Source organism: Mercenaria mercenaria, chromosome 10, assembly GCF_021730395.1.
Source record: "Mercenaria mercenaria strain notata chromosome 10, MADL_Memer_1, whole genome shotgun sequence".
In the NCBI taxonomy this organism is placed as follows: domain Eukaryota; kingdom Metazoa; phylum Mollusca; class Bivalvia; order Venerida; family Veneridae; genus Mercenaria; species Mercenaria mercenaria.
The window spans coordinates 17,395,315-17,406,189 of NC_069370.1; the positions used below are offsets into that span (position 1 = coordinate 17,395,315).

At 34.0% G+C, this 10,875-nt stretch overlaps 1 protein-coding gene across 1 annotated transcript; it reads right to left on the reverse strand.

Moving 5' to 3' along the window:
* Positions 1-138: 138 nt before the first annotated feature.
* Positions 139-10,875, reverse strand: LOC128559790 (uncharacterized). Its single transcript, XM_053552349.1, has 4 exons — positions 10,780-10,875; positions 3,532-3,595; positions 1,762-1,818; positions 139-505 (listed from the first exon to the last, which is right to left on the reverse strand). Exons 1-4 carry the CDS (start codon positions 10,810-10,812, stop codon positions 297-299), a joined length of 363 nt encoding a protein of 120 aa, XP_053408324.1. The 5' UTR covers positions 10,813-10,875; the 3' UTR covers positions 139-296.

A 10,875-nucleotide genomic window follows, 5' to 3' on the forward strand; every position in this document is an offset into this window, starting at 1 on the left:
AGCTATCCACGCCGTATGTGTGACTGGGGTGTAACTGAGAGCCTTGGGTCTTCATCCGAGAACTTCCACATGTCATCAACTGTCTCGGTACAACGCACTAAATGTACGTTTAAACGTTGTCGTTTTATCCCTATGTCTATAAGAAAACACAAAGCGTTTCTACATACAAATATTTATACAAACATGTTAAGACAAATTCTCTCCAATATATTCGTTTTGTCTACCTTTTAGGTCTCAGGTCCGAATACAGGTTAGGGCATTCTGTACTTGCTTCAAAATGGCGAACCTGGTGACCTTTAAGCTTTAAACATTAACTGTATCAAGATTTTGACCTTAATGAAACATGGTAAGAATCTGGTTTTACGAGTAAGAAAAAAAGTGATGGCTTTATACACACGTGTCCCTCCAATCAGACTGGAGATCTTGACCCTAAGCTGTCTCATTGGTATTGCCTCTGGGTCCTGGCCTAGACGAACATCTCTCCTATGTCTGATGTCATTATCACCTGAAATAGAAAGTTTCTCATAGACAGTTTCTTGTTCCTGCTGTGAAAGAGAATCAATTCATGACAACTATTACATTTTTGTTACTACAATATTTTTCTATCACTTTAGAGAATTTAGTGTACACAGCGACACAATCTGCATGCCATATAACGATATTCAAGTAAAATACATGATGCGTTTCATCAACAATAATATGTGTTTCACTGCTTTATGTAGTGTAGTTGCTGATATACCGAATTGCCAGAGAAGTCACTCAAACGTCAAACTCAAATTACAATTGCCGCTACACTTACTGTTTTATAGGTTTATAAATATTATTCGAAACATGACTCCTTATATTAATTGCCGGTCCAATAACCCCTCCATAATTAAGTCGTCTTTTACTGGGATTATAAAACTGTGAAATTTAGTGTCCAATGTCATGTACCGTACTAAAACACTACATAAATGGCTAAAGAGTATTACCCTTTTGTTTTGACTTAGTCGATAAATGTTCAATGACCTTATACTACGTTTACATAATAGCACATTGTTTTGGAAAATAGGGTTATCATAACAGTAGCTCGATCCGAGATGCTGTATTCGATTCGGGTGGATTTTTGCCAGATGCGCGAAATCGCCGAGTGTGATCCGACCTTGCAAAATTCCACGACAGACGAATAGAAAAAACTTTCATTATATACCATAGCAATTTGTTATTTTGTTACTGAACGAAATCTTCAAAGTTTATCAATGTTTTAAAATGGAACTTAGTGAATACTTATAGAATATTGTCAGGCCATACACATTAATGAATGTAGTCAGACAACACACAATACAAAAATACTGATTTTTTTGACTGACCATATGTACTTGTGAACTACAAGCAGAACTTTTACAGAATTTATATAGGTATATAATAAATAAGCGTATTTATATATATAGGTATATAACAAATTAGCGTATTTATATAGGTATATTATAAATTAGCGTATTTATATAGGTATATGATAAATTAGCGTATTTATATCGGTATATAATAAATTAGCGTATTTATATAGGTATATAATAAATTAGCGTATTTATATAGGTATATAATAATTAAGCGTATTTATCGTATTTATCACATGTGACAAGTATATGTAACGTGTCCAGAGCCTCATTTCAACTTGCAGCAGACGTACTAGAACGCACTTTTAACCTCAACCAATAAAACCCGTGCTTGTCTTATACAGTGAACATGTGCTTTTTCTTGACTATAACTGAATATATTTACTTCTTCTGAGGGAATCGTCCACGCTGGCTCTCAGTGTGCTTGACGTATAGCAAGTTCCTGAAAAATATAATTTTCATGTGCAAGAAAGCTTATTACGAAGATTGCATATGCTTATAATATTTCAATGTTCATTTTAAGTGTTTGGTTATTGTCCCTTGAAAATTCCTGTTTTTGAATTTTACGCTTAAGGTAGTTCTGCGCGTTTGATAAACCGGAAATGATAGCGTAACGTCATTTATCCGGAAAGTGTAGAATAATGCCTGGGTTCGGCATGAAAATTAGTTTATGAATTAATGGCAACCTTGGAGTATTACTTCAATGACACTGTTACTATCTTTTTAAACTTAAAATATTACACCAAAACACTTGACATGTTAGATAATTCAAAATAATGTCTTTAAATTAGCTTGAAATGTGCGTGTAACTTTAATTATGGTCAGGTATCTCAAAAAACAAGCACACAAGCCTGTAGATTTTATTTCACCATAATATAGACCAAACGTTTATTTACGGCTGCGAGAAGTTTCATTAAAATCTACATTGTAGAAAAAGTTCTTTTTATGAAAGAAGTCTGATTTTCAAAACTTCGGAATATACTAAGAAAATTTATCAAATAAAAAAGATAGGGTCGTGTGACTGATTTTTTGCTAGACTGATTTGAAAAATTTGGACATCACGCAAGTTTTCATAATGGGAGTCTGTAGGAAAATCGTAACTTTCATAACATTTTCACGAATAGAAATTTTTCTACAATGTAAATTTTAGTAAAACTTCTCCCAGTCGTGAATAAAATATGGCATATTATATGGGGAATAAAATGTATACGTCCATGTACTAATTTTTGAGAAATTTGGCCATGTTTAAAGTGAACCGCCCATTTCAAACTAATTTAAGGACTTTATTTTAATTATCTAACGTTGCAGATGTTTTCATATCATATTCTTACTTGAGAAACACAGTAACAGTGCCATTTTAATAAATTTACCTACAGATTGCCTTTAGTTCATGAACTGATTTTCATTTCCGTACGCCGAATGCAGGCTTTATTCTAGGTTTTCCGGAAAAAAGACGTTAACTTCCGGTTTACCAGACGTGCAGAACTACCTTAACTATACCTTTAACTTCAATTACCTATTTCACAGAGACTACTTGTTAAAAACTTTTTTTTTTCTTAAGTTGATAATTTCCAGGGAGCTTCCTGCAGTAATTGATTTATATTGGCGACTTGGAATCACTTGTAATTCATCCCTGTATTCGATACATAGTAGCCCCTCTTCCATATAACATAACTCATTTATCGTTGATCAAGTCAGTCAAAACGGTGCTGCACTCTAAATACATACCAGTAAGTGCATTAATCCCGTACATATAGAAGAATAGGGCTCCAGTATTTACAAAGTGAGCAATATTTTCATTAACATTGCCCGTACTTCATGCAAAGTAACAATCATTCCAGTTGATTATTTAAAAAGGTAGATTTTTTGTTTGGTTTTGGGTTTATCACCGTTTTTTAAAAACAGTATCGCCGTTATGTAACGACAGACAGTTAACCTAACCAGTGTTCCTGGGTTCTTTAGCAATTCGTACCTGTTCTCCACAAGTAACTGCCAACTTCCTCACATGAAGAAGCAGTGGGGTACATTCAGAAACAATGTCTTTACGGGACAGCATACACCTTTATACGGGTATCGAATTCGCGATATCGTGATCCGCAGATCCGAGTTTTCCCTACTGAACTAAGCAGACGGAAATAAAAAAAGTAGATCTTACCAACATGCCCTAGGCTAGAGCTTAAAACCACGCTCCTCCCAAACTCTTCCGTGAACGCAGCAACCTTAAATAAAATATCAGAATCACGTCGTCAAAGATAACTAGAGTTGCTATTGAAGAATAACATATTCTGAATGTGGGTTATTTTCAATATTGGTTAGTTTGCTACCCGAGTAAGAAACAACAACAGCGAATATAATTATGTACGGAAAACATTAACACCACTTGTATTTTATATAGTAAATCGAAAGTTTGACTCTAAATTTCTAATTGTGTAATTTTCATCGGAACTTTTGATCACTTTGATCCGATGCTTCTGTACATTAGCCCTAAACGTCTCGCTAATGCTGATTTATGTTTTCATATTTAAATTATTTCTTATTAAAATGTACTAAATGCAAATATTAACGTTGCATCCAGTATACTGCTGTCTGTTACCCGCAGTTTCAAGTAACGTTTAATACGTTTATTATTATTATTATCATTATTATTATATTATTATTATTATTATTATTATAATTATTCCCCTAAGAAGGCATGTAGCAAAAACGTTGGAACATAATTGTAAATCGACTGCTCAAGTAAGAGAGCGGAAACTGTCAACATTCGCAATTTTGAGTTATTCGATGGGCATAACTCCAGAGCTATTGAGAAGATCTGACTTGTTATCGATCTTGGCCGAGATGTACTGCAAATCAGCATACTGACCAAGGTTGGTGGATATTGGATAAGAACTGCTCAAGTTAAAGAGCGGACGCAGTTAATACTTGCAGTTTTGAGCAATTAAAGGAAATTTAAATGTAACTCCAGAACTACTGGGACGATCTGGCTGATTATCGAACTTGCCCGAGATGTTAACAATATGACAAAGTTTAGTGAATATTGGATAAGAACTGCTCAAGTTAGATAGCGAATTACTTTTGAAGCCCCCCTCCTCCCCGGTATTCTCATAACCCGTCGTATGCATACAAATAAAGGAAAAAGCCAAAATCCACGATAAACATATAGAGAAATCATTCGCATTTATATATGCAGATAAATAATAATATACATGACATTGTATACCTTACTGAGGAGGAAGCTTCATTTCTAGGTAAAAGATATATTTCTTACCCATCTAAACACACATAACTCACCATTTACATGTCCGGGGAGGACCCCACACCACCACTCGCCCGTATACACCAAAAATAATGATCTAGAAGTTAGTTTTTGGAAAATTATTCGAGCAAACCCACGACCATTATTTTACCATTCTTTTACGTTGTGTTTCAAAGATATTTGTGGTGAACTCTCAAAACCCATTACCTTTAAAGAGAAAAAAAATCTTTTTTGCCGGAAATATTTATGTAAAACACGCATATAATTCACCATTTATGTTTATGTGGGATGTAAAAAAAATATCAAGGTAGAGGAGGATACACGTGCCATACACATTTATACTTCGTTTTACAGAATCCAATATTTTCGTGCTTTAAAAGATCGCGATGAATTATCCCTCCAACAACAATAGCACATTAAAACAACAAAACAATGTTACTGCATTGAACGCGTTATTTGAGGCCCTTATCAAACGCCCAAGAATCTATTTTTTGGTTGTTTTCATGCGAAAATTATATCTCTGGAAGGTAACTCCAAACCATTTTTTGTAGAATATATTCCATCCTTTAATCTCTCTCTTTTGTGCGCAATGTAAAATTGAGCACAAACCCTGATATAGAAAAAAACTACCAAAAAAAAAAAAAAGTTCCATTCCATAACCCTTAACACATCATATGTACCCTAGCAACGCATTTTGCCGCTACCAAGACTCGGCCAAATTTGTTTGGGAAGCACTATGGGAAGATTCATTCCAATAAATTGTATTTTTTACTCAGATAATCTTGGAATTTGGTTGTACGCAAGAGCAATAATTGACATGAAAAGAATTGTTTGATGTATCAACCTATGCATGATCAAGTTGTGACGCCGACGCCGGCGCTCGGGTGAGTAGAACGGCGTTTTAAGCTCTATTCATTCTAAATCTAGGAGCTCCATAATTAAGCTTTTTTTTTCAAAAATATATTAAAGTTGCAATTGCTAAAGATTTCTCCAACTATAACCTTTACACGTGCATAATAAATCCACTGCTACAATTGATCAGAAAATGGTTCTGAACTGGCTGAAATGAAAATTTCTCAAGTTCTTTTCTGAATATTTAGTGACAATAGACACAAGTACTGGTCAGATGCCTAAAAAGCAATATACAAGCATATCTAAAACGACTGGTCAAATCTGCTACCTTTGCTATAAAATAGATTAAAACATGTACTGTCCTTAAAGGGTCATAATGCTTTTGTTAAAAATGTGGCTGCCACATATTCGGTTATAACCATAAATTACATATAATTTTTGAAAAGTTCTATTTCTATTTACTTTTTAAAAAAAATTCAAATGTTTGAATATTGCTGAATTTACTACAATGTTTTAATGAATCTCTTTTTTATTACCTCCCTTTATGGTTCTATAACAGTTAATGTGCACTATTAAAAATGGTGCTACTCAAACCATGCAAATATGCATAACATCCATTTGGAAAGCTGTTTCATCTGTTTTTAAGATAAAAATTTAAAACATTATGGACCTTTAAGTATTGATGTGGCACTCATTAATCTTCGCCAATATGTTTCGGGCGTTTCCGTTATCATTAATCTTCGTCAACATGTTTCTGGTGTTTCCGTAATTATTAACTTTCGCCAACATGTTTTGGGCGTTTTTGTAATTATTAATCTTCGCCAACATGTTTCGAGCGTTTCCGTAATCATTAATCTTCGCCAATATGTTTCGGGCGTTTCCTTACGTCTACGCAATAGTGGCATCCATTACTAACCAACCGATGGCACGTTGGCGTAGTGATAAGGTCTCTGTTTTTTATGCTCTTAACCATGGGTTCGAATTCACATCTATGTATTTTGATTTTATTCATACTGCCTTTATTCTTACATTATTTTATGCACCACAGATGCACGTTATTATTTTTTTTTCTTGCATTTGTTTTATGATTACTTTACACCATTTGCTTGAATTGTCCGTTGAACAAGCAAGTTCTAGATTTTCATGAACATACTTAGAAATGATGGTGACAAGTAGTGACAAGAAATGGACAGAAATGGGTTGCGCGACTTCCGGTGCTGGTGTTGCGCATCAATATGTAAAAAATCGAGGTAGGTGGGTTTTTGTAAATAATGACACATTTACGAGTGTTCTCGAAAAAAAAGCAAAATGCTATTCGACACAAAAATGAATAAAGATTATATGTGTAAAATAACAGCTTATCAATTTAAGAATCAGCTCTGTTATGAAAAAAAAAATCTGCTATCTCGAACTGTCAAAAAAGCATGGAATCATTAAAAATGCAAATTTTCTAACTGTTGTGCCTTCTGTCTGGGAATGTGACGCCTCTAATGATCAAACACGTGTAAAACAGTTATGAATATTACATACACTTGAATGAAATGTTGCTTTTGAGGAAAAGATTGGCAAAAAATAATCGGGAATGGGGTTGCGCCCCGGGAAAGGAGTTGCGCGTTTACATTATATACATTATGATGTATACGAGCAACTCCATTCCCGGTGCGCAGCCCCATTCCCAATGATTTTTTGTCAATTATGTCCCCGTAAGCAGGATTTGAAGCAAACAATTTTGATATTTGTAAGTTTATAACAGTTGAGTTATCATAAAAGTATCAATTGTCCTCGGATTAGGCATATGAGGTCAGAAACTTCCATTTTTGTTGATTTCATACTTTTTTCACGCTTCGTGTCGCCTGAGTATTTGTGATAATAGAGCCGAATAATAAATTACAAACCAGATATTTAACACATATGATGTATTATCATATTTGTGTCGAACAACCTTTTGCTTTTTATCGGGAAAATCTATTCTTTTTACGCGCAACACCAGCACCCGGACGTTGTGCAACCCATTTTAATGTTATACAACGAGTAACAGACATTCACATAAAAATATTGAAAACAATCGATTTTCTTTTTACAAAGGAACTATAACAACAATTGTGTAAGTTCAGTTAGATAAGAATGACAAATTTTATGACTGTCAAAGCAGCATGCCTCCAGATCGTTCGACAACAACAAAAAACAAGAGACTGCGTTCAATAAATGCTTGATGCCCCTGGTGGCATCCTTGTCGATACAAAGCAACCTAAGTCCAAAATGAGGCCAAGTTCAAGGTCAAGTGGTCAGGTGATGTCTAAAGATGAGGAATGGTCACAGGTTACATCTGCAATAGTATCAAGTCATTCTAGTAAGGGGTATTGATGCTAGACGAAACGGTCCCATTTGGTTTACCTCGTACGGACGGACGGACAAACAGACGAACGGACAGGACAATGACTATATACCTCCTGCATCAGTAAATGCCGGGGGCATAAAAATGTTTTTAGATATCTTGAAATAATTGCTATATTTCTTAAAAAGGCTTTAAAACTTAATTACTGACAAACTTATGAACACATGAGAATTTGCTGTTTTTACTACTTTTTACGATGAAAATCGAAAAGTGTTTGTCACGCTTTTACTCCATGTAAACTGTCTCGATTATAAATATCTATATTTTGAAACCATTACTCACTAAATACAGCTATTATGATAACACTATTGGTTACGACGACGGGAAAATGTCTTTACTGTCACGGCGGTCCGGAGTTCGATTCCTGAGGCGGTCATCTTTTTTTTCTTGATTTAGAAGTTTTAAAATATTTTAGAAACAAATATGTTCATAATAAGACCAAACTTCAACTTGAAAGAAAAATATTTTAGCCAAATCAGAAGGCATGCTGCTTTAAAAGCCAAACGTTTTGTCAACAAAGCTATTTGCATGTGTGATATGTTGTATTTACGAAACCTATATAACTATTTTGATGCGGACACCGAAAATAAATTTACGAAAATATACGGAATATAAATGAATGCTAGGTCAATACTAACAGAAAAGAGAAATATGCTTCAATACGTGTATACAAAATAGGTATCCTTAATATTGGTTGCTATAGGTAGATAAGCTGTCGGAGATGTACACCTATCCGAAAGTTTTGTCATAAAAAGTTGAATGAGAAAAAACAAAAGTAGACAAGAACTGTCCGTTAGACAGCGCGCTCTACTTTTCGGCGATTTGACAGTAAAATGAATTTATTTCTCAATAGGAAGCCTCTACTTTGAAAGGAAGATACACCAAAATATAAAAAGACCCTACTACCCAGAGGGGTTAAAAGTCAAGTATGGAGGAGTTAATGACATTCTTGTTTTTGATGGAGTTAAATTTTATCAGAAAAACAAAACAGTCCAAGAAACTACAGGCACATGAAGTATAAGGACTTTGCTAAACTCAAATAATATTTATATTTATCTTATATTTTATTTTTATTTTATTTATCTATTTTATTTATTATTATAGAACATGATGGTGATGAAGATACTTTTAAGTTTCAAATCATTATCTTATACTGTACTAAAGTTATATTCAGAAAGCAATGATTGCCAGATGGATTACAAAAGAACTTTAAGTATGAAAGAAGCATAATTCTGTCAAAAATACAATTAGAGTTATGGGAATTGTAGGCCTAAGCACACATGCAAATGATGATCATAAAGAAATGTTTTAATTTCAAGTCACTATCTTTTAGAGTACCAAAGATATGTTTACTATCTTTTAGAGTACCAAAGATATGTTCATTTACGAAGCTTTCGAAAAAATTAACATGAAAATAATTCAAAGTTTAACAACTTTGTGACTGACTTTGACCTTGTGTATAATGAGCCAAGCCCTGCACATACTTTGTTTTATGCTGGACAATGTTTGTGTGAAGTTACAGTAAGATATAAGCAACAGTTTAAAAGATATGACTGAAAAACAAAGGTTGCCGAAAAACATTAACCTTAAAAATAACCTAAGTATAACACCATGGTGACCTTGACCTTTCGTATATTGGGTTCAGCTCCTGCACATACTGTTTGTATGCTGGACATTGTTTAATGTAAATTAACAGTAAGATATTAGCAATAGTAACAAAGATATGACAGAAAAACAAAGGTTGCCGAAAAACTATAAAAATTACCAAAGTATAACACCTTGGTGACCTTGACATTGGGTACAATGGGCCCAGCCCCTGCAACACTTGTGAAGTTAGAGTAAGATATAAGCAATAGCAACAAAGAAAAACAAAGGTTGTCGAAAAACTTTTATGAGTAGGATAGCACCGATATTCTCCAAATAGTGCAGCTAAAAAGTAGAAAACATTATTACTATGCGATTAGAAAGCTGAACAGGCAGACAGACAAACAAGTACTTTTCCGTTAATAACAGCTTTATGTTTAAATACATGTCAATTAACGAACAAATTGGAGAAACGGTAATTTTAGTAACATGACAGTAAAGTTTTGTTTTTCGGATTTCTCATTAAATTATATAAAAGAACGAAAATGCTTTAAAAGAGACGGTAAAATATGTTAGTAAGTTAAGCTTGGGATACAGCCAAAGAAATTGTATAATCAGCTTTTCCGTGTCATTTCTCATGAATTCGCTATTTCATATCCAGAAATGTGCACGAAATTTTCGATAATTTGCAGAAAGACGGGAATATGATATTTGTAATAAATTTGGTTGAAAGGTCAATCGCTTTATTATCATGTGAAGTAGGACAGTGTGCTACTACGCTGCTAATGGTGAGTTTTTTAAAGACTTTTTTTCTAATTTCGTTCTTTCTTTGATATGAATACTGCGGGGAATTTTGTGCAATTTCCTATCTCTATAATGTATGCGTGAATTCCTGAACATTAATTCTGTATAAAGCTAGTCGGCAAATGCTTACTTATGTTACTGTGCATTTTAATAATCGACCTGCTCGTTTCTTTTAGATTACCATTATTTGCATAAGCCAGAGATAACTCCGCCCCGCCAGGTCGAAAAAAAAAACGCACTATAGATACCAGTGTTGAAAAGCGCTGTTTGACCATATGTGTTATACAAACAAATGTACTTCATATTTTTTATGTAGTTTTATAAAAATGTGCTTAGTTTCGCGCAAAACATCACTCACAGCGGCCAATATCTATGACATTACTGGAACGAAGAACACTTACGACAACGCAAAAGGTTCGATTCCTGGCTTCGCCAGATTTAACTTTCATCATCCGGTAGAACAAAGAAAAAAACACAAAGGTGAAATGAAAAATAGATAATTCGCTACATACTCGTCTCCTGAGATCTTCCCAGGCAGCTTCCATCTTCAAAAGTAGTAGGTGCAAAAGTAGTAGGTGTAATGAAATCTGTAATAAGCGAACGCTTAA

Bases quoted from the DNA above. Each gene is read 5' to 3' on its own strand.
- LOC128559790 (XM_053552349.1), bottom strand. From the start codon at position 10,812: ATGGAAGCTGCCTGGGAAGATCTCAGGAGACGA. The intron at 1,819-3,531 runs GTAAGATCTACT...TATATTTTTCAG, and splicing joins CTCTAGCCTAGGGCATGTTG to GAACTTGCTATACGTCAAGC. The intron at 506-1,761 runs GTAAATATATTC...TTTCTATTTCAG, and splicing joins GGACGATTCCCTCAGAAGAA to GTGATAATGACATCAGACAT.